The sequence below is a fragment of the Amborella trichopoda genome, chromosome 9 (genome assembly GCF_054954075.1).
Source record: "Amborella trichopoda isolate Santa Cruz 75 chromosome 9, AtrichopodaSantaCruz75HAP2 v2.0, whole genome shotgun sequence".
NCBI classification, from domain to species: domain Eukaryota; kingdom Viridiplantae; phylum Streptophyta; class Magnoliopsida; order Amborellales; family Amborellaceae; genus Amborella; species Amborella trichopoda.
The window spans coordinates 22,946,500-22,971,832 of NC_142344.1; the positions used below are offsets into that span (position 1 = coordinate 22,946,500).

The 25,333-nt window shown below is 35.7% G+C and overlaps 1 protein-coding gene across 8 annotated transcripts in view; it reads left to right on the forward strand.

Moving 5' to 3' along the window:
- The window catches only part of LOC18436476 (uncharacterized), a 108,034-nt gene that overhangs the window by 73,877 nt on the left and 8,824 nt on the right, over nt 1-25,333 (forward strand). For all 8 annotated transcript variants that reach the window (XM_088845825.1, XM_088845829.1, XM_088845828.1 and 5 more), the window contains 4 exons: nt 12,188-12,295; nt 12,450-12,548; nt 24,502-24,591; nt 24,758-24,842. In XM_088845825.1, coding sequence (XP_088701951.1) covers nt 12,188-12,295; nt 12,450-12,548; nt 24,502-24,591; nt 24,758-24,842 — 382 coding nt within the window. The remainder of the gene's footprint in view (nt 1-12,187; nt 12,296-12,449; nt 12,549-24,501; nt 24,592-24,757; nt 24,843-25,333) is intronic.

Sequence of the window (25,333 nt, forward strand, 5' to 3'; positions counted from 1 at the left end):
CCTTTTGATGATTGAGTTGTCTTCAGCTTCATTCAATGTGCTATAGTTTTTGGTTTGTCATTACTTTACACTTCTTTTGTGACTAGTGTTTTGTTTTCGTTTGTCATCTTCTACTTTAAATGTTGATTTCAAAACAGATTCAATTCAGCTTAGATGCATGCAATATATTCATTATTTTTTTAGTTTTTTGTTGGTAAGCTCAATTTGAACGCAAGATTTGAATTGTCAACTATGAGCACTATCTAACTGAGCTATGGCCTGATCCAACATTTTGATACCTTTTATAAGTACTCTATCTCCGACTCTAATGGTCTGTATTTGTCAATCCTTTGAGCTGGTTTATCATTATTAATGACAACCATTTGGACCCCATGAAACCTGAAGGAAAAAAATGTTGTCTATTGTTCTGGTTAATAATCGAGTTCTTATTATTAAATGACGAACACAATTAGAACGTAGCGGTAAAAGGAACTGTTAGCATAACAGAGGGTGGAGGTCACAGATACATTCGTAAGATTAAGATATCAGATGCGAAGGAAACTTTGAAAAAGATGAAGATAAGAGAGGCGGATAGAGGTTTGGAAGTGCATGGGGAGATTGGCTGACCAAGCTGTTCAACAAGGTGTTGAGAACAAAGAAAATGCAAGACGAATGGAGGAAAAGTACAATGGTTCCTAGCTGCCTATTTACAAGAACAAAGGAGACATATAGAATTGTCCGAAGTATTGATCAAACTTTTGAGCAACACTATGAAGCTCTGAGAGAGATTGATTGAGCAACGACTAAGGCATGAAACTAGTGTATCAGAAAACTAATTCGGTTTTATGCAAAGGAGGTCAACGACCAAGGCTATTTTCAACTTAGATAACTGATTGAGAAGTTAGGGCGAAGGAAAAAAACCTCTACATGGTCTTTATTGATCTAATGAAAGCTTATGATATAGTACCTCGAGATTTGATTTGCTGAGTGTTGGAAAAGAAATGAATTTGCAGACACTACATCGACTTGGTGAGATATCTGTACTATGGAGCGCTTACTAGTGTACAAAAAATTAGTGGAGAGACGAGTGAGTTTTCAGTAACAATAGGCGGACATCAAGGGTCTGCATTGAGCCTATACTTCTTTGTCTTAGCTATAAATGAGTACGAGGTACCTACAAGATGAGGTACTGAGGTGCATGTTGTTCGCAGATGACAAAGTTTTGATTGACGAGGCACGAAATGACGTCCACACAAGAACTTTGGAGGGATGTTCTAGAATCTAAGGGCTTGTTTGGGTACCTGGATTGGACTCTCCAGTATGAGGCTATCCAGGTATTGGGCCCTTCCCTTGTTTGGGTATCACATTCTTTCGTGGATAGCTGAATCTCGTTGAGTGGCCAATCCACGTGAATGCTATTCCACCAAAATAGGTGGAATAAGACTATCTGTGGTTTCTTGGATTGGCTAATCCCCGTTGGACTCAAAATTTTAAAATTCATTCAAATTAATTTAGAACATTGAGGTCTGTGATTCACAAAGACATCTTACTTAAATATTATATTATACATTACATATAATATAATAAATATTTATATCATCTATAATAAAATATATAGTATTTTTATGTAATATAATAAATATATATTTTTATAATATAATATATATATATTATATTGATAGATAATATATATTAATTATATAACATTTTGTATAATATATATAAGTATTATATATTATATAATGGAAAATCTTCTTGTTAGCCGGTCTAGGCCGATCTGACGATCACGACCTCATTTCGTGTTTGAATTTTAATTTTTTTTTTTACAAATTCAAATCACTTGAAATTTTAGGTGTGTATTCTTCAAAAATAGGAGAATCTAATAAAAATATCAAAAAACTACTTTACATGAAATAAATTGACAAAAATACCCTTGAAATGTTTCGGGGGTATTTTGGTCAATATTGTATTTGCGAACTATTTTTTAAACATTTTTATTAGGTGCGCCTTGATGAGAAGAACACACGCCTAAAATTTCAAGTGATTTGGATTTGTAGAAAAAAATAAAAATTCAAACACGAAATGAGGTTGTGACTCCTTTAATTGGCTTAAATTCAATCTGGGCCGTTGGGCTCATATCTTCCTGTTAGCCCAACGGTGAACAGTAGCATCTTCCTTATATAATATATGTATATATATATTAATTATATAACACATAGTAGTATATAAATATCAAATATTATATGATTCAATTACATTAATAAAATAAATATAAATATATAACGCATATAATATAATGTAATACAAATTATATTATATATATAATTTATACTATTATCTATGTTTATTATATCATATTATATACATATTTTATTCTGTATTTATATAATATTTGTAATATGTTTATGTATTATACTGTAATATTATATATTTCCTGTATGTATATTATATATATTATATATAGTATATATTAATTATATAATATATAGTATATAAATATCATATATTACATATATTATACATAATAAAGATATATTAAAAATAATACAATTACATTAATAAAATAAATATAAATATATATTACATATAATTAAATATAATATAATGCAAATGATATTATACACTATAATATATAGTATTGTATATTTATATTATATTGTATTACTATACTAAATTATATACATTATATAATATTATATATGTATATTTTTATATAATATGTATAATATATTTTTGTATTGTACCATAATATTATATATTTCCTCTAATGTTATATATTGTAGTATAATATAAAATAATATGTTATTTATATAAAATATTATATATATATATAATATGTTAACTATTATTGCAATATAATTTATATGTAAAATATTATAATAATATATGGAAAATTGTTTCATGCGGGTTGGACCGCATTTCCCCATGTGTGGTCTAGAAGTGTAAAGCATCCATCTGAAAGATGGATGCAAGTAGGTGGTGCACATAAAGACAATGGAAACTAACTGTGCGAATGTTTTCTTAATAAAATTATTTTTCTAGTTTTTAAAATTTATTTATTTTTCATATTCATGATCTCCATATTATTGATTACATGTCCTTAAAAAATTAAGTCAAAAAATCCATCTCAGAAAGAGATTTTTAAGCGGCACCGCATTTATACATGTGCGGGTTTACCCGCATGCTAACTACGTCCATAATATATTATATTGTAAATAGTAAATAGTGAATGGTGAATTGTGGGTCTACATGTGAAAACAAATGCACAGGGAATGTTTCCTCACCTCAATAGTTGTGGTTTTATTTTGCAATGAATTAGACCATTTCATGGTAAAAGCTTTTACCATGGTATTTTATTTGCATATGCATTTGCACGAAGCAAATGTATGAAACACGATTTACGTAGGTAAATATTTTATGCACGAACCAAACATACCCTGATAGAATCTTTTGGAGTGTAAGATATCTATACATATGGATACAATGGAAAGGAATAAGAAAAAAATAAGGATTTTATCTTAGTTAAGGAATAATATTGAAGTTTGGAATTGAATATCCCTGGATTCACATATGCAATTGAATATTCATGGATTCACATCTTCCAAGCAATCCAAACAGTGGACACCCCTATCCCAGGGACATACCAATTACAGGATAACCCAATTGCAGGAGAAGCCTATTCTCAAGACAGGCTTCCCTAGGTACCCAAATGGGCCCTAAAGGTTTGAAAATTAGCTGGATTAAAACAGAGTATATAGAACTTGCATTCAGCAATAATAGGAGTAGAGATGAGGAAGTAGTTACGATTGATGGCTAGGAAATACCAAAAATAGCTCACTTTCGGTATCTTGGGTCGATAATATGGAAAAATAGATAGATTGGAGATGATGTCACACATAGAATTAGAGCTGGGTGGGCGAAGTGGAGATGTGCAATCAGAATTTTATGTGATCGTCGCATACCAATGAAGCTTAAGGGCACATTTTATAGGACAGCTGTGAGACCATCTTTGCTCTATGGGGTAGAATATTGGACTTGGAAGGTCAAAAAACAACATACCCATAGAATAAGTGTAGTATAGATGATGTTGAGATGGATAGTGGCAGGACAAGGGATAAAATTCAAAATAAATATATTTGGAAAATTTAGGTGTGGCACCAATAGGTAATCAGATGAGAGAGAATAGACTTAAGTGAGCTAGCCATGTGTGGCGCAGACCCAGTACATCACTTGTTAGGAGGTTCAAGTTAGTTCATGTGGAAGACTCAAAACGGGCAAGGGGTAGCCCAAAAGGACATGGTTGGAAGCAGTGAGAAAAGATATAGGGACTTTTGACCTCACTGAATGACGTAGTAGGATTCGTGTGGCTGACCCCAATTAGTTGGGAAAAAGATTTGATGATGATGACAATGATGATTGTTTTAGTTATGGACGACTTAACTAGGCACCTACAAAATGAGGTACCATGGTGGATGTTGCTCACGGACGACAAAGTTTTGATGGATGAGACCCAAAGCGACAACAACACAAAGTTAGAACTTTGGAGGGATGCTCGAAAGTCTAAAGGTTTTAAAATTAGTCGGACTAAGATAAAAGTATATTGAATGCAAGTTTAGTAATAATAGAATTAAAGATGAGGAAGTAGTTAAAATTGACGATTAAGAAATCCAAGAAGAACGCACTTTCGATAACTTAGATAAATAATCTATGAAAATGGAGAGATTGAGGAAGATGTTCCATATGGAATTAGAACTGGGTGGGTGAACTGGAGATGTGTAATCGGAGATTTATATGATCGCCGCATACCAATGAAGTTGAAGGGGAAGTTCCATAAGACAACTGTGAGACCAGCTTTGCTTTATGGGTAGAATATTGAGCGTTCAAGAAACAACATATCCATAAGATGAGTGGAGCTGAGATGAGGACGTTAAGATGGATGGGTGGCTCCAATAGGTGATAAGATGAGAATTTAAAATGAACGCATTTTAGAGAACTTAGGTGTGGCTCCAATAGGCGATAAGATGGGAGAAAGTAGACTTAGGTGGGCCGGTCAAGTGCACTACGGGCCCATTATTTCACCTGTTAGGAGGTGCAAGTTTATTCAAGTGGAAGGCTCAAAAAGGGCAAGGGGTAGGGTCAAAAGGACATGGTTGGAAGTAGTGAGAAAAGATATGAGAACTTATGGCCTCACGGAATATATGACCTTTAATAGAGCAAAATGGTTGACTAGGATTCATGTAACCTCGAATAGTTGGTAGAACGCTCTGATGATGATGATAACGTTTGGTTGAAAATCAACTCATCTTAGGAAGTCGCAGGATGTTGGATAGGAGATTGCACTGGAGGCAACAAACAAGCACAAAAAAATGAGGGATATGAGATGCGAAAGAGTTGAGAGGTGGGGGAACACAGTTACTAATAATCAAACACTGGAGCCAAGTGCCAAAATCAATAGTAGTACATGAGGTTCAAGGATTGTAATTTGACCTAAAATACTCCACTGGAAGGGTGGAGGGATACTTTGATTTGCACTAGACTTATGAGTTGTTTTTTCAATTATTATTATTACTATTCTTATTATTATTATTATTTATTTTTTTCTTATTGTTATTGTTATTATTATTATTGTGATGTTGATGGACTTTGGGAGTGTTCTCAAGAAGATAATGGAGACATAGAAATGCTGATGATAGTGTTTGTCTATGAATACCCATACTTGAGAATGCCCATGATAGTGTTAGTCTATGAGGTAGCTGGGTAGCTATAGTTTTTCATTATGTTACAGTCAGATGTTCTAGAATACTAGAGTTATGGAAGTTTGTTGAATTTGGGGTGAATTGTTCCAGACTGCTTTTGAAATCTATTTATGCGTTCAACAAAATCAACGGCAAGCAATGTATTTTCTATTGACAGATGTAGTCATTGAGGTGGTTGGGGAACAAATGTCATGTAAGGCTATATTGCCTTTGTTGGGCCTTTGAGGCCTAGAGGGTCGTCAAAAGGGTTCAGGTTCAATTTTCAGGCTTCACCCCAAAGTTGGGAATGGTTTGGGGTGTGCCTCTTTGATGATGTGCAGGATGCATGAAGTTATAGTCCTTTTGTTTTGTTTGGGAAGTTTTGAAACAAGTTCATTGCTTTGAGGGGTAAGCTATCCAGTTCCCATACATTAATAAAACTAGCAAGTTCTGTAGGCTTTTGGCTAAAGCAATGATATCAGAACCGAACTGGACCTGTGGATTCGACTGGTGAACCGGTGCCAAGACCGGTTCAATCAAATTAATGAACAAGGGCAACGCTTGAACTAGTGATGAACCGGATAGAACCGGTCGGTCCAACGTCTAAATTGACCTGTCCGCCAGTTCTACATTGAACTGGCTGGTAATATAGTCCAATGGTTTTTTTTTAGTATTAAAAAAGGGATCCTACCAAGGTAGGGCTTGAACCCTGGACAAACTTGGGAAGAAAAGCATCATGCTACCATCACACACATTGGACTCCGCTGCACAATATTGATCTTCATTGTATATATCATGTCACTTCAGTATGGCAAATCAAAAAACTCATGGTGGAACTTAAAAAAAGAAACTTAACCCGAAAATATAAAAATAGAAAAAGTCCTAATATCTACGGGTATTTTCTTTACATATTTAATTTTAACCTTTAATGTTGTAATATTTAAGGACATAAAAGGGTGAATTCTTAAAAAAAAATAAAAAATAAAAAAAAATTGTTGAGTCCAAATTTGTAATTTTTCTTTTTTGTACTTGGTGTTTCTAAATTGTAACTTTTCTTTGGAAGAACTTTTAGATTGGTTTATTAAAATCAGAAATATGTTGGGGGCTTTTTCTTTTTTTTGTTTTTCTACTACTATCTTTTCAATTTTTGGTTTGGAAAATGCACAAAAGGATCTAAAAATCTAAAAAACAGAAAAAGGAAATACATAAATAAAAAAGAAAAATAGAAATCAAAAAGAAAAAACAGAGAAAATTTTTAAGTTCTTCTATTTTTATTGATTTTTTTTTTTTTTTTTTTTTGACTTTTCTGTTTTTTTTTCACTTTGAATGGTTTAAGGAAAAAAGAAAAAAGAGAATGAATGGTTATGAACTTTTTATTTTGTGTCTTCCTTCTAAATTTTAGTTTATAAGTTTGAGTTATTGTATTATTACTGAGTATTTCTTTATTGCTTGAAGAGTTATATATGTTTATAATATTTTTTAAAAAAATTATTTTTAAATTCGAGTGCATTTTCCTTTAAATTTTCCTCATTTTACTATTTTGTTAGTTATTTAATTTCTTGGACCAGCCCAACTAGTGAACCGGTTTGGTTTAGTTGGTCCAACCGAACCGATGCCTTCACTGGTTCGGTCCTGACAACATTGGGCTAAAGTAGAAGATTCTCCATTCTGTATGACTTTTGATTTGAATGACTAGATATAAGGGAGTCTGGGATGTGTTCTGTCATCATTCTTCGTCATGTTCATGAGTGATTATGCAAAATATCTCCGAGATACCATGTTCAATGTTCAGGACTCCAATTCATGTCTTATCGTGTTGTGTAGAGACCGAGTGTGACCATTTTCTCATCACTGAATCTGTATGGCATTCAAGTGCTTCTTCCTTCACTTATCTCGTATCTTATGGAATTTTGATAGCGATAGTACATGGATGATTGGACTGTTATTTGCGGTGTTTAGGAATACAGAAGGTGCTGGGCCAAAGCAGCATCGGCGTAGGCTGTGTGATATTGTGATGGAGGGAAGAATTATACTTATTTTTAATTTCCATTCAATTTTAAAGAATGTATATTGTGATTTTAGTTTTAGGGATTAGTTCTAAGTTTTTTTTAGTTTCTAGGAATTCTAGGGATTCTTTAGATATTTAAATTAAGGGGTTTAGTTTCAAGTTATATTTAAGTTAGGATCTTTTGCTCAAAAGTCAAAATTTCCAAAACAATACTTTTTCAATATAAATATGGGCATGGGTGGGCTGGAGAGTTATTCATGTATTCCTCTTTAAGAAAAGAAAGACTTTGTCTTCTAAAAGAAGCATAAGGATTAAGCCCTAGGTGGGAATAAACCCTAGGGTTTCTACAAAATTGTGTGCTTCGTCCTGTTTTCTTGGTTTCTTCACGTTCTCCTATATCAAGTGGTATCAGAGCCTGTGATCTACACAGGAGGTACTGTAGCAAGTACGAAAGTCATTGTAGCACATACAAAGCTACTATAGCATCACTTTTTTGTGCCCTAGGTCAAAACAAATAGTGGAAATTATAATAGGGTTTAGGGTTTGCTGATTTTGGCCAAAGGTTTGCCTCGGATTTGTGATTTCGGCAAACCCATGGTAGTGAGATGGGGCCATAAAAGGAGGATTTTTGTAGATCTACTTCGTGATCCTATGGATGACAAAATTGATGAACTTGAAAGGCAAGTACAGTAGCTGACGCAGTGCTCCGTGAGCCTCAATAATGGGTAAGACGGTGATATTTTAGCCCAAGAGAATCTCGAGTACATGCCTTTTCACTTTTCTGCTCGACGTGGGGAGTCGAGTGATGAGGATAGTGATAAAAGACCTAGATGTGGGGAACATCACTCTAGGGTTTTTGATTTGACAGATAAGATTTTTTATTTTGACAGCGATTGCATGGGAAGTTAACAAATTGTAGATTTGGATTCACCACCAATCTTCGATATATAAGTAGATGAACAACAAGATTTCTTAAAAGATCCAATCTAAGATAAGGATCGATATGATAGTGAATGTATTTTGGAAGAGGTTAAAGAATATGGAGAGAAGGCAACACGAGGACTGATCCAAATCATGGCCTTTGAAGATGTCATTAATATTGAAGAGATAGAGTATTCAAAAAATTCGGGGCATTGGAATCAGAGTAGCACGGTGGAAGTGTCGATTTAGAAGCTTCAAATTGTGGCCCTAACACCTCAAGATAGATATTAGGATCCGTTTCGTGAGGAATGTTTTTTATTAGGAATAATCTTTGAACCAACAAAGAAGAAGAAGGTTGAAGAAGGTGGTTTTGACGCTGAATTCATCTTAGAACACTTCAAAACTCGAGGACGAGTTTTCTCCAACAAAGGGAGAATGGTGGAGGGAAAAATTATACTTATTTTTAATTTCTATTCAATTTTAAAGAATCTAGATTTTGATTTTAGTTTTAGGGTTTATTTCTAGGTTTTTTTAGTTTCTAGGAATTCTAGGGACTTTCTAGATGTTTTAATTAAAATTAGGGAGCTTAGTTTCAAGTTATATTTAAGTTAGGGCATGGATGGGCTGGAGAGTTATTCATGTATACCTCATAAGAAAAGAAAGATTTTGTCTTGTAAAAGAAGCCTAAGGATTGAGCCCTAGAATGGAGTAAACCCTAGGGTTTCTCCAAAATTGTGTGCTTCTTGTTGATTTTTCTTGGTTTTTTCAAGTTCTCCTATGTCATATTTGTATGTGTTTTGTGTATGTGTGATTTTGTGTGTGGCGGAGGAGAAAGGGAGGGATGGAGAATAGGAGAAAGGGTGAAAGGGAGGATAGGAGGAAGGGAGAGTGGGAGGGTGCCCCCCCTCTCAAAAAAAAAAAAAAAAGAAATTAGAGATATATAAACAGCGAGCGGCCTAAGTTTCCTCTGATTAGATCACAAGAAAAATTCAAAGCGCTCAATGACAAGAGCACAAGGACACATGTTCTCGATGATGAGAGAACAAGAAGTGCTTCAAGTGTTTGATGGGCACAAAGAAGAGGATAAGGAGTAGAAGTTGTGGGTAAGGCGGGCTGAGGCACTCACATAGGTCGTGCCTTTGTCATGAAGCCGGGCCCTTAGAGAGCCCTCGGCCCTAGGCACCCCCTTTCCCTAAGCAATGTATCTAGGGCCTTTGAGTTCCTAAGGGAGCTGCCAAGGTGTAGAGGTGGCCGATTTTTAATTTTTATCGTGCTGGTTTGTTTTCCTTCATCCTTCAAGGGAGTGAAAATCCTATATAAGATATGTCCCATATACCATAGCTAATTTCTGGGTTTTGATTAAGGGAAAAGAATGGGAATGTTTAGGGGTTGAGATCCAATCATGGTAAGCTCATGTGAAGTTTACTATTTTACGGGCTTTAGGTTGTTGACTGTTTTACTGCTTATTTTTAGTAGTTCTTGTGAAGGTGGTTTTCAGTAGTTAATCATTCACAAAACTAGTTAAGCAAACTTGCTCAAATCAACACACAATTATAGTAATTTGTTTTGGTGCTTGAAAGATGATATTTCCAATCTGTAATGGATGAAATATGTCTTTTAAGCAAAATTAGCTTGATACATTTGGTTTCCACTCCAATTTAAAGCTAGCCTACAACTCGGAGATAAAAGAAGGTATAGAATAACTTTAGATTAATGCTTGAAGGTCTCAATAACTAGTTTTTGGGTTTTGAAGTTAATAATGATGTGCACAGAAATTCGGGTTTCGATTTTAGATGGGAAATTAGGGTTAAGAGTTTTTTGGGTTTTATTAATGTTTGATTCTAGGAAGAATTAATGGGTTATTTTTAAGTTTTTAGTGGATTTTTGATGGGGATTGTTTGCTAGTTTGGAAGGTTTTGATAAAAGCAAGGATTTGAGGAAATAAGAAATAGGAAAGAAAATGGAGAGGGAAAAATTAATAAAGGAGGAAGAATGCTAAAGAATCCATAGAGAGAAAATGGGAAGGGAAAGAAAGGGGAGGAAAAAAGAATTTAAGGAAAAGACAATGGAAGAAATGTGAGGAAAAGACCAGAGGGAAATGAAGAAAGGAGAAATTAAATAGTACCTTCGAAGGGAGGTGACCTTTGGCGGAGTAATCAAGCCATGATGTTCAGTCCAAGAAATCAAGAAGCGTTTTCTAATAATTTTTTTTTCTTTCTCAAAGTTCACATCCCTATTCCCATTTATACAAATTGTCATAAACATAATGAGATAATATACCCTTAATTAAAATAAATTAATAAAAGACTAAACTACCCTGAAATTCTCTACAACTCTAGAAGATAAAATTACCCTTCAGTAACTAAAATATAAAGAAAGATTAAATGGCCTTAGTTTTTTTTTTTATGTTTTTGAAACTTTTGACTATTATAAATATGTATAATGATTACAGTGCGACAAAAGTGGTAAAAATGGAAGCCCACAAAATGGGTGCTCTGAATACAAGAGGAATGATAGAAAAGAAGCAGTAAAAGAGAAATAAAGTTATAACTACATTTTCACTAAAAGAGAGCAATTATGGGCATCGCAACCGTTTCTTGTTACGCGCCAGGCTGGAAGTTTGCGATGGAGCTCCACTGAGTTGAATGTGCTTCTTTGTCACCAAAACGTGAGCACGAATTGTCCCTTGGACCCATGCTGCCAAAACGTGAGAGGGGCTAGTAGGGAATAGAGTGATGAGGTGATAGGTAGATAGGGGTTCACTCTCCAAAAAGTAAAAATGAAAATCCTGATGCCATGCTGTAGTCACGATAATGAGTTTGGTTGAGTGTTTTGTGGTGTCCAGTATTTCCTCTCTAATATTATGTTTTGTCCTAATAATATGACCAACATGTTGTGACCCCTCGAATGAGTAAGGCCCCCGTATGGGCATACTAATGCTTAATAGTCATGTCAAAGAAAAAGATCTGTCTACCATTACAATGAGTCCTGAAAAACGGTAGTCTTAAATGGTCACAATCATAACAAAAAAGTCCCCTTTTTTCAGGAATAGAGGGAAAATATTGTTTTTGTGTTCTAGTCTTAGTAGAGTTTTGGTAGCATCTTGGGAATAAATGGTCTTATAGAGGTCTTCGCCTAGAATATCCAAAGCTGGAACACTCATTAAATGGGTGTGTGAAAGGATGTTTCTATTGCTGAAATCTTGTGCCCCCAAATGGGGCCTTATTCTGTTAATGTTCCCAGTCTTTTCGTATTAATCGAGAATATCTGAAATTGTGCAATGTATTCGTATTCTTTTGCTTTCTTTCCTTGTTCTTGGATGTAATCTACTTACCGATTTCCATGTTAAGTTTTTGCATCAGTTCAGATTACACTTTGTTTTTAGTCATCTTCTTTGATGAGAACTTTGTTCTGCGGGGTCATTTTTTTTGGGGATTTTGTATTTGTGAACCATTTGCCAGGTTATACTGGAGTTTGGACAGGTGTTCTTTGGTTTTTATTCAATGAATTGAGGTCTGAAATTATGTTGAATTGTTATAAGCAGCTTCCCTTTTGTGAAAGGTGGAAATTAATTGAGAAGGAAGTTGTTGAGCCCCGTAATAGTGATGTTTCGAACAATCATTCTTACAGATATGACATGGAACCTTTCAGAGTAAGTTAATTTCCTTCTTCGCACCTTGTATTGTTCATACTTTGTGTTTTGACCGGTACCTCATTTGATCATATCTGCTGCTGGGCTATAATTCTTGGATTAGAAATTCTCTTGAATGAAAATAAGCTGATTTCACTTCACTTTGTGCAAACAGGTAAGAAGAAAGGATTTTTGGATGTTATCTGCGGTTATAAAGGTGCTGAGGGACTTCATTCCCAAGCTTTCACATGAGGCAGATGGTCTTATATTTCAGGTACTGTTGATGGCGATGCTTGCTGTCGCAGCATGGGCTGTTTGGAGCTGTTCGTGTGTGCTACGTTTTCTAGAGTCGTTGATGTACCATTTCATAACCTGGAATGTGGTGGCTATTTGTAATGCCACTGCTTCTTGTACTCTTTTTTTTGTGTTTCTTCAGCATCTCACATACCTCATGTATATTTTTTCAACTTAATTTCATAATCCTTTTCTATAACCAATGCTAATTTTCAGATAGAGGGAAAAAAATACTTTTTTTCTTTGTGCCTAGTTAGAATGCAAGCTGTAAGCTGCAGTCAGATAGTAACTTTGTGCATGTCAAGATGACCACAACGTGTCTATGATTATTTGACACCTATTCATATCTCTTATTTTCTCGTATAGGTTAGTTTGTTGTGAATATCTCTCTGCTAGAATTTCCTGCCAAAGGTGGTTCTACTTTCAAATTTTCACTTCCTAAATGCATTCAACTGCTGCGGTAGTGGAAACTGCTAGTTGTTAAACGTTTGCCTTTCCCCTTTCTTTGCTATCTATAGGCAACCATGATTTTTAATGTGGCAGATGCCTGGTCCTTCTACATACATTTGTAGCTGTATAGAACCCGCTTGGACCGCAAATTGTAACTTGGATTTTATATATACTAATAGAGCTTGAGCTTTGCCACTAGAATTGTTGTTGGTAGAAACCTTGTATTTTGTTTACTCTTCCTCTTAAGAAGATCAATCCCATACTTGAACCCCAATCCCTACCCATTTCCTAACCTCCTCCTAGTTACTGTTGAAAGTGCAATAGTAAATTAGCAATCTAAATGGAATATCTTATACAAAAGTGTTGTGTTAGTTATTTACTGACACGAGGGCATTTTATAATTTTTCATTATATGTGATCAATGCTTCAAAAAGTGGACCACTTAGTGGCTGGCAGCCGCTTAGGCTGTCTGGGTGGCTTGGGCACACCACCCATGCCTAGGCACCAGAAAATGGGAGAAATCCCTAGGTGCCTGTTTAGGCATCCGCCCAAGGACTGCTCCTCGCCCAGAGGCGGAAAACACTTTCGGTAGGGGCATTTTTTGTCCTTTTTTTTTTATACTAAGGAGCCAAATTTGTTGCTTTTAGGTTTATTAAAACATAATAGCAACCATTTTACAGAGAGAAAAACCCTAAAAAACTATTTTTTGGTAATTTCATTAGGATTGAAGGGTTTATCAAATTTATGAGAAATTATCAAAGCACCACCCATTGATATTAGATTTATTTTTTATGTTTTATATATCTATTGGAGGGTTTTTTAGAAGATTTTGAGTCCTTAGAAGCATCTTTGAGGTGGAAGTTTGGAGATTGGGCAATCAAAGTAAGTAATTTTTTTTTATTGCTTGCATAAGTTGTATTATTTTTGAGATGTCTTCTTTGGGATCTAATAGGAGTGGTGATACCGGTTGAAAATAAGGCTACAACCCAGATCTTAATGATAAAAATTGCATAAGATGCGAGTTTTGTGAAAATATTACAAAAGGGGGCATGAACTGGTTCAAGAAACATCTTGCCAGTATCATGGGGGATGTTGCCCCATGTAAAAAGACTCCTGATGCTGTTAGAGAGGAAATAACCAATTTTTTAAGTATGGTAAAAATTAAAAAAGATGAGAAATTTGCCTCCATAGCAGATATTAGATATGGGGTTCGGGTAAGTTATGATGATGATAATAGTGATGAGGATGGGGAGGGATATCAAGAGGTAGAACGATCCATTATCAAGGGGAAGGGAAAGGGAGTTGTAATTGCTTCTGGTTCTTGGAATAAGAAGCCTCGGGTTAGAGGCCCTATGGATAGTTTTTGCTTCAGTTTGACCATAAGGTTGCAGGAGAGAAAACAAAGAAGCAAACCACCATTGAAAATATAATGAAGAAGGAAGAGAGAGATAGAGCGACTTTTTATATTTCTACATGGTGTTATGAGGCGAGCATTCCTTTCAATACCGCTTGCCTAAGCAGCTTCTATGCCTTGGTAGAGGTAATTGGCCAATTTGGGTCTGGGATGAAACCCCCAATCCGATATGAGCTTACAGAGCCACTTTTGAAAAAAAACAGTGAGTGTCACGAAGGATGTTGTTGAAGTTAAGAAGAATGCATGGGTTCAGTATGAAGCTTTTATTATGACTGATACTTGGAGCGATACGAAGAGAAGCAGTCAGATGAATTTACTTGTGAATTGTCCTTTAGGGACTATATTTTTTGAGGCCTATTGATGCATCTGATTATGGCCATGATGACCATTACATATTCCAAGTTATAGAGAAGGAAATCAAGGAGGTTGGGGAGCATCTTGTTGTACAAGTTGTCACAGACAATTCCTAATGTTGCTGTTGCTAATTTGTTGCGCATAGCTTATCCTAGAATCTTTTGGACACCATATGCAGCTCATAGATAGACCTCATGCTTGAGGCTCTTGGCAGTTTAACCGAGATATCAGGTGTAGTGAAGAAGGCAAAGTTAGTTGCAAATTCCATTTATAGCCACCATCTCACCCTCAACATGATGTGTAGATTTACAAAGAAGAAAGAAATTGTGAGGCCGTCACGAGATTTGTGACCTGGTACTTATGCCTAGATAGCATACATTCGAGGAGAGTGCAGTTGAGGCAGATGTTCATCGCAGATGACTGGAGATGTTACAAGTGGTCCAAGGATTAGGTTGGAATGAAGGTGAGAGATATTATCCTTTTTTAGGCTTTTTGGCTAGGGGTGAAGGGCGCTCTTAAGGTATTTTTTCCTCTTGTCAAAGTCTTTCGCATGGTTGATAGTGACAAGGCTTTTATGGGCTACATATATGAGGCTATGGAGAAATGCAAGAGTGAGATAACCCAAAATTTAGATGATGATGAGAACTGTTGTAAGCCTGTTTGGGAGATTATTGATAAGAAGTGGGATAGGCAGCTACATCGGCCGTTGCATTTAACTGGTTATTATTTGAACCCAAGTTTTTTTTTATGTTGATGAGGATATACTCACAAATCACATAATTATGATTGGATTTAATAAGTGTGTAGATGTGCTAGTCCTTGATCCGTATATCCAGGATATTATATGTGTTGATGAGCTGATAAATTATTAGTTCTCATTAAAGCCTTTTGGGAGTCAAATGACGATGGAGCAAAGGACCAAACTTGATCTAGGTAATAATATTCTTAAGTTCATCAAGTTCAAGTAATCAAGTTTCATTTCTATAATTCGATTATTTATTTATGATTTTATGCTATATCTTTGTAGCCAATTGGTAGAGCCAACATGGGTGAAGTTCTCCAAATTTACAAAAGTTGGCTCTAAATACCTAATTCTTATATTTTATACAATATACTATTATGCTTATACTGTTAGAGATTATAGAGTCTTTTTTTGTTTATTCTAGGTGCCCACCAAGGCGCTGGGCGGCCTAGATCCACCAGGATGCCTAGGATCCGCCTTACGCTTTTTGAAACACTATATGTGATTAATCTGAAGGGGGGATCACACCACTCTTTTGCCTTTTCCGTTTCATGTACCTCTCTTTCTCCTCTCCCTCTGTCATATACCTCTCCTTTCTCCTTCTTCATCTTTTCTCTCTTTCTCTTCACATCTTCTTCTCCTCTCTTATATAATCATCTAGTACCTGCTGATCGACGTAAATCTAGGTTATCTCTTTCAACTTGGAATCAGAGCAAGGTTCAGATCTGAATAAGTGAGACTAGAGTGATGAAACTCTTGGTTTCAGCGGTATGGCCTGATAATGAGAGAATGTATGGCAAGAAGAAATGCTAATGTATCTTCTTTTTGAAGATCATGGTGAGAATATTCTTTTATACAATTTCTTTGAAGGGAATTGTCATTTTCTATTGTTTGTTCCTAATCTCATATGGTTTTTCCAGAAAGGTGTCAATTTTGTTAGGTTGTCCCCAAAACTTAGGATGGCTTGTGATCCATTGATGGGTGATCTAGTGATGAACCAGGTTGCATAAATTTGTGTTTTCTTATGAGAAATCTGAAACATATTATCAAGTCTTACTTTTGGGGATTGATAACAACTACTTGATGTGTATCTGATGGTGAAGCTTGGAGCCATTATACGTCAGAATGTTTTTGACTAATGCACTGTGTAGTGCTTTTGGTGTTTAAAAAGAGTAATTGGAGAGACAACTTAAAAAAAAAAAAGCATACTTGGAGAGATATCTGAGGGTAGATCTAGATTTCAGCAATAATGCTAACCTGTTTATTGCCTCGAAGACATATAATGTTACAACAAGGATCAAGTATGGAGTACTCTAGAATTTAATACTACTATTAAATTTTATGGCACGTATTATATTGAATGGGCCAGATAGTTTGTCATGGAACTTAAAATGTGTAATGTTTTACCTTGGGGGTCGAAAAACATTAGGCTATATTGATGGTTGTAGAGTGGAACCAGGTTTGTAGGAAGCAACTTTTGCAGATTGGGAAGCCCATAAAATGATCGTTATGAACTGGACTTTAAGTTTCATGCAACCAAACTTGAGTTACACATTTATGAATTGTAATACTTCAAAGGAGTTATGGGATGCAATGGCTGAAACTGACTCACAAAAGAGAAATATCGCAAAAGTCTATGAGTTAGAGCAGCAAATGAACAATTTGAAGCACAGATTTATCATTTGGAGACTGTTTTCTGCTCTCTGGGTATGAACTGAGTCGCTAGCAGTCCATAAACTGCTCATATTGTGCAAAATAGTATAGAGAAAGAGCGGAACTAAAGAAGATACTTTGATGTTTTAGGGGGACCTCATTCCTAAATATGAAAATATTAAACTCTCCCCTCACTTAGAATAATAGTTGTCCTTCTCCAACAAAAAGAAACTCGCTGGAAAATGTTATATGTATTCATTGGCGAATATGAAAAGCTGCCCTCATTTCTAACACCTGTAATAATCATGGAACGGTCGTAGTGGTGGTCAAGGTGGAAGCAATAGCGATGGTCTCAGAGGCCTCACACTTGATGAAAAAGATAAGCTGAAATGTGCCCATTGTGGACAATCTCGACTCCAAGGAGATGTGTTGGGATCTCATTGGATACCCTAAGCACAATACAACTCGGGTTAATGAAGCTGCAACTAGAGTGTAGACTTGTGATATTGTGGCTCGATAACAAGAGCCTACGAGTCATCTATTTTGTCACTAGATATCTTCTATTCCTGAGGATAAACAAGTGATGGTTTCCAAGATCCTCCATGATGAACCTTCATCTCCCTCAAAGTTGCATCTTACCCAATCAAGTATGTCTGCATCTGCACACCATGTTTCCATGATTCCTCATACTCATTGGATCATTGGTTCATGAGCCATCAACATATGACTGGTATTGCCGTCTTTTTTACTTGCGCTGCTTGCTTCAACCATGATTCTGTCAAGATTGCTGATGGTCCTGTACCTGTTAAAGGAAAAGGGACTGTTCCATAGTTTCTTCTGTAAATTTTCTGTCCACTTTATAGGTTCCCAAGATATGTAATAATCTTTTTTCTGTTTGTAACCCTACAAGAACTTTGAATTTCTGTGTAGCCTTTTTCCTGTCTTATCATGTCTTTCATGACTAGGTACCAGAAGACATTTGGGAGTGGTCGTGAGGAGGGAGGGTTGTCCCTTCTAGAGGCCCCAAAACAAGCTCATACCGAAACTCAAAGCACTGTCATGTCCTTGATTGCTAATAAAGAGTGGGTGTATTTGTGGCACACCCGTCTTGGTCATGTTCCTCTTTCTATATTATATTCTTTGCTCCCTAAGACCTCTTCATCTTTGAGTTAATTTCAATTACAATGTGATACTCTCAATTATGAAAAATTCTAGAATTTCTTTTCTTATCTGTAATAATAATTAGTCTCCTTTATTGTACACTCTGTTGTGGGGGGATGTTCTAAAGTTGTTTCTCTGTTTAATTTTCGTTTCTTTGTTATTATTGTGGATGATTGCTCTAGATTGGCTACACTTTATCTAATGAAATACGAGGATGAAGTTGCAATCTTTTCAAGTTCACAGTAAGGACACGATATAATGCAGGTACGAAAGTACTTCATTCTGATAATGGTGGAGAATATGTTTATAATCATCTCAGGGATTATATGAGGGATCAGGGTATAGAGTTCCAAATAACATTTTCTTATACTAAAAAATGGAGTTGGTGAAAGAAAAAATTGGCACTTGTTTGAAGTTATCGGATCCCTCTTGCTTGGAATTAAAGTTCCAAAAGTATTTTCCTTTAAAGATGTCCTTACTGCTGGCTCCTTGATAGGTCGTCTGCCTTTGAATGTTCTTCAGGGCGATTCTCCCATCCAGACTCCTCCCAAATTCCCAATTGTTTCCCTTGCCTCCCAACGTTTTTGTTCGTGTTCTTTGTTCATGTGCTATATTCTATAGGAATCAAACTTGATCGTAAGCTATTAAGTGCATTTTCTTAGCATATATAGCCCATCAAAAAGGTTTCAAATGCTATGATCCTGCTAATGAAGTTTCTTATGTCTCTATAGATGTTCACGTCTTTGAATCCATTCCATATGTTTCCTCTGCTAGACAACAATGTTCTCTTCAAGGGAAGAATAGTATATACAGAAAGAGCAATCTAGCACAATTAGGCCTACCCTTTTCAATCCCTTTCATTTATGAAACGTCTCAAAATGAAGATGGAAATGTCCTGGTTGCACCCTAGGAGAGGGAGTTGAAGAAGTATGGTCCAAGAAAGAATGGGTACAACCCGAAGTTCAAAACAGTTATTACTCAGATGTCAACTTGGAACCAGGAAGTAATCTTAACTTAGAAAGTCCTCCTCATCCTAAAACTACCCATTTCAATCCCTGTTCCAGACCTTGACTAACCTATTGCCTTACGCAAAAGTAATCGTTACACAATATGCTATAGGGAAATAATTGCGTGTTACCTTCTTATCGTGTTGCCCCATCATCTTTGGCTACTATTAGTATTCCATGTTGTATGGAAGAAGCTTATCACAACCTCAATGGATTGCTACGATGTGGGAGGAAATGCAAGTTCTTCAAGAAAAAAAAAATATCATTGGGACCTTACCGGAGGAGGTAGGATGCAAGTGGGTGTTTCACTTACAAGGTGGATGGCACTATTGAATACAAGGTGAGATTGGTTGCAAAAGGTTTCACATAGACTCATGGTATAGATTACAAAGAGAGTTTCACCCATATAGCGAAGTTAAATGCTTAGAATCATTTTCTCCTCTGTAAATAAATATTGGTCCCTACATCAGCTAGATGAAAAAATTTCCTTTTTGCATGGAAATCTTCATGAGGAAATGTATATGGCTGTCTCCAAGTTTTCAGCTTTGGGAGACACGAAAAGTGTGCAAATTAAAAAAAGCCAATAAATGTACTTAAACAATCACTGAGAGCTTGGATTGAGTGAATTCTGGCCAAAAATTTATTTTAGGATTCAAATTGATCATACATTGTTTGTGAGAAATAGAGTGTTGGGATTACAACACATAGTGTATGTCAATGATAATATAGTGATAGAGTATAGCTTAGCAGACATTGAAGATCTTGAGTGCTACCTGATTAAAGTGTTTGACATAGAATATTTGGGGCCCCTCATATTTATGGGTATTGAAGTGGCTACGTAAAAAAAGGGAATCATTATCTCTCAATGGAAGTATGTGCTGGACTTGTTATATTGAACCGGAATGTTGGAAGAAAAACCAATGGATACTCTTCCGGAAACCAATTGTAGACTTTATGCAAGATGGGATAGTTCCTAGAGGACCCTTATCGATATCAGAGTTTAGTGGGCAGGCTTATATAACTCATAATTACACGACCAAATCTATCTTATGCTGTTAGGAGTCAGTCAATTCATGCATGCCTCTTGAAAACCTCATTTAGATGTTGTCTATCGTACGTATATCAAGTTATCTCCTGGGAGAGTTTGTTGTTTGCCAATCTTGGTCAAGTTGGGCTGATTCACTGATCGATAGAATATCTACTACATGTTGTGCCATGGTTGGTGGTAATCTAGCCTCGTAGAAGAGGTAAAAAAAACACTTAGTGCAAATTCTGAATACAAGGCTACGACACATGGGGCATGTGAAGTTATGTGGGTTAAACTATATTGGCTGATCTGGGAATTAATGTTCAGTTAGCGTTGGCTCCTTATCATTATAATGAAGCAACCATCCGCATTTCTGAGAACCCCATATTTCATGCGATAGTAAAGCACTGGGAATTAATGTTCAATTACTGTTGGCTCTTTATTATGATAATGAAGCAACCATCCACATTTCATGCAATAGTAAAGCACTCATTGAGGTAGACAGTCATTTCGTATGGGGGAAAGTTGCAACTAGAATTATTTGTGATGTGAAATTGAGAGGTCAACTAACAGATTTCTTCACTAATGCAGTTTCCCATAATAGACTACATTATATAGTTGTCAAGCTAGGCATGATTGACATCTATGCTCAGGTTTGAGGGGGAATGTTAAAAGTGTAGCAGTAAGTTAGAGACATGAATGGAATATCTTATTCAATAGGATTGTGTGAGTTATTTACTCAAACAAGGGCATTTCTTGTAATTTTTCACATCGATGTGATAAATATATGTGACTGATCCCAGAGGGAGATCACATCAAGCTTTTCTCTTCTTTCACGCCCCTCTCTTTTTCCTATCTCTTTCTCACGCACTTCTCTCATTTCTCTTTCTACGTTGTCTTTCTCTTGACATCTTTCTCCTCTCTCATATACCCATTAGTACCTGCTGTTTGACATAAATCCAGGTTATATCTTTCATTACTAATAAAAAAATTTCCTTCTAAATATTTATGTCCCTCTCCTACTCACATTTCTTTGTATTGTTTCCAAACCCTTGTTTCTGTATGCAGGATTTGATTGAATAAGCAATCTACTGTGAGCATTGTCATCATCTTTTGATTTACTTATATTGATTCCGTTTTTGATATATTTATATATTTGTTTTTTGAAATTGAGAATGAAATTTACCCTTGTCTATACAATTTACAAATAGTGTAGCCACCTTCAATCACGAGGACCATTGTCTAAGCTCAATGTTTTAGAAAACAAAAATGGGTGCCCAAGAGGTTGAGGCTTGGGTGTCAGCCTAAGGACGTAAGCGGGCACTGCAAAAAAAAAAAAAAAAGCTAAATATGTATTATAAATTAGTTATTTTGCATTATAAATTATTGACATAGCCATACATAGAGTGATATTTTGAAACATTATCATAAATAGCCATAAGTAGTCATAGATATAGCCAAAAATAGCCATAAAAATATTATAATAAAAAATTAGCAAACTAAGGGAAAAAAACTACTCATGAAGTTCGATCATAAAGCCAAACATCAATAATAAACACATGAAAATGAAAAAAATGCATGGTATAGCACAATATTCGCAATAAATACGAAACTCTATATATAAATAGTTAAATTTACAAACCTTTCAAAAAACCAATGGTAGGCTTGAATCGATCACATTTGTTTGCCAAAAACTCTATTTTGCAACCTCTTAAATCCCTAAATTTCCAGTGGAATGCCTTTCGATTACGCAAGAAATCAAAAACCACAAATTCGGTTGCAATCCTTAAATATTCATTTTTTAACTAAAAAATTTATTTTTTGTGGGAAAAATATTAGGGTTTTGGTGGGCCAAAAATCCCCGAAATACAATTTCCCCCTTTCCAAGTGGGAAAAGGGCATTTTTTTCCTCTTTGGCTGGCCAGGGCCACTATCTTGCACTAGTGGAAATAGCCCTAGTGTGGGGCGGCAAGGCCTCTGCCCTGGCAGCTGACTTTTTGGACGTAGTCTAACCTTTTTTGAAATTGAGTGAACACATTGTGCGTGGAACTGGGGGGCAGCTCCCGGAGATACCATAGACCAAATCCTTATAAGGTAGTGTAGTTTTTAGACTAGACATCTACTGTTTGAGACACCTATTTCTTTGTTGTCCCCTTTGGCCCTGCTAATATACCCCCTACTCTCACTTTGTTTATTAATTCTCCAAACCCTATTTCTGCGTTCAGGATTTGACTGAATAAATAATCTAACATAAACCTTGTGACATCTCAATATTCATATTGATTTAGTTTTTAATAGTGAGAATGAAATTTACCACGTCAGTCGGTCCGGGGGCCATTGTTTTACCCCTTTATCAAATTACATGAAGACATTTGTGGGATCTAGTGAGCAGCACCAGGGCATATTGTCGACCAAAACCCTATAAACCAGGGCGTGTACACCAAGCTTTTAAAGTTTTATGTACATTAATTTGTCCTTTTTTTTTTTTGAGAAAGTTAACTTACATTATTATGTCCATTTCAAGTCAATAGCTACACAAAGGCTTTTTGGATACTGCTCACGCACTCTGAACGACACTAGAAGGATTTGAATCCCCTCAGCCCTCTTGACGTGTGACATGTTAAAAAAGCAAAATACAAGAGCTCCAACCCTCAATTTTTTTTGTGTTGAAAATGTGGAAGTGTTAAAAAAGCAAAATACAAGAGTTTAAAAAGAATGTGTTCGTGGAATCGAACCCAAGAAACCTCGGGAATGTGACACACACAGGGGGCTAGTCTATCCATTAATGCCATTCAAGAATTAATGTAAAATATGGGCGGATTATAATATATATCTATTTTACCATTTTATCATTTTTATAAATAAGGCTGAACTCAGGCGAGTAACTCAGACTTCCCGAAAACTCACCTCGGCCAAGGTTCGAGTACCTTGGCCGAGTCGTGTTTCAACGCACTGATTCCTTAGTTGCAGTTTACTGATGCCTTACTGTGTTCATTTGAAATTCACCTCGTATAAATTTGTTGTAAATGACTTGAAAAAATGGACAAGACTGTAGCCCATGGGCATGAGTTGATGTCTATGTTCTATGACAGTTAATCCTTTTTAATCACTGAAAATGGACGGCTAGTGAATAAATAAATTGTTGATGAGGAATTGCGTGAGGTTAGGGAGCAGCAACACCAGCTAAGTCTAATGTTCCTACAACGATGGGATCTTATCATCATGGCTACCAACAGTACATTTCCTGCTTTGCCGACGGCATTGAAATCTACTTTGTCATCCAACATCTGACTCAGTTCAGCTTTTAATGTCTGATGCACTTCTTTTGCAAATGTGATGTTCTAGTTATGATGGAAAATAAAAACTTGTGACTGCCTTTGTTATGAAGAAATAAATTGACCGGTAACATATGGTGCATTATGGTGTTTGGAGCCCCTTTCCTATTTCTTTTGCCATTGGGTTTTGTTATAATGTTTTCTTCAATGGTCATTATGGTGGTTATCACTTTCATCATAATGATTCAGTATCAAAAAATGTGAAGGGTGTATTTCGGGTAATGGGAGCAGCAAGGGGAGTACATGATGTCCTCGTGGGGGCACAATTGTGTAAACGTTCTTGTTTTTGTCTGTTCTTATTTTGTATGTAATTGTGGTAACTCAATAAGCATTACGTCACATTGTCATGTATGAGTAACTTGTACTAGTTTGAGCATCAGTTTATGATAAGTAAACTATAAGAGCCCTACATTTGGGTTGCGCTTCCTTGTTGAAACCTCAATCCCACTTCCATTACCGAGATCTAGTTTCCTGGTTGCGTTCTTATAAATGCTCATGTTCTCCACATCTACTTACTATTCTCTCAAAGATGGCCCTTCATGCAAACCCAAGAATTAACAATATAATATTGTAAACATGAGCTTATTGGTTATAAGGGACTTGGCTATATATGGTAAGGGAGTGAGCTATATATGACTAGCAATGTTCCTCTTTTTTTGTTGAAATTTCTACAAAATGTTGCGGTGAGTTTTGAATTACTTTTATTACTGATGATATGGTGTAAAGATGGTTAATTAGCCTTGGTGTTTTGACTATCATTCACAGCAGCTTATGGATGTTTCTCTTGCAGGGGTGGGATGATGCATATGTTTTCCGGACACACAAAGGCCTTCTCAAGTGGAAATTTCCTGATATGAACTCTGTTGATTTTCTATTTGAGGTATTCTCACAAGTATAATATATGTTCTTTATTTGAATTGCTTCTATTGCATGGTCTGAATATCTTTCTTAATTTATATATGGAAGGGATAACCTTGAGCTTTGTCTTTAACATTAATTTCTTAGGTTGCACGCACTAATGTTGTATAAGATGTTTCTGTGGATAGGTTGGAGAGGAAAACCATCAAACACTTTATCTTCTTGACAGAAAAAATAGACGACAATTACAAGGAGCTTATGTTGTATTTAAAGGTGATTTGCACATCTTATTTCGAATCTGTACTTTTGTCAACTTTTCATTGTTTTAATTCTTTATCCTCTTTTCACATGAAGTTGTGATTTCTTAAATTTCTTACTGTCAAGTATTGTAGCAGATGAATATATGCTGCCAGGGTCCTTCAAATGCACCAAACCGCAATTGCTATACATATTACAGGATTGGTAGTTACACGCACATGCACTTTTCTACATGCTTGTGTATTTCATCAGAATTGTTTTTTTTTTTTTTAATCTTTCTCTCCTGTTCTGCTCAAAGTGATGACTCATCATGTGTATGCAATAACAGAGAGATCTAGAGAAGTGACAACAATCAAGATATTGTTGCCTTCACCTACGGGGACATTCCCACAATTTTTATTCTTGAAAAGATTGTGATCATTCTGCCAACTGGTGTTTATTTGCCTAAATCATCTAGAAATAATAAATTATTATCTGTTTTTTCTCTTAATTGATGAATGTGCTGA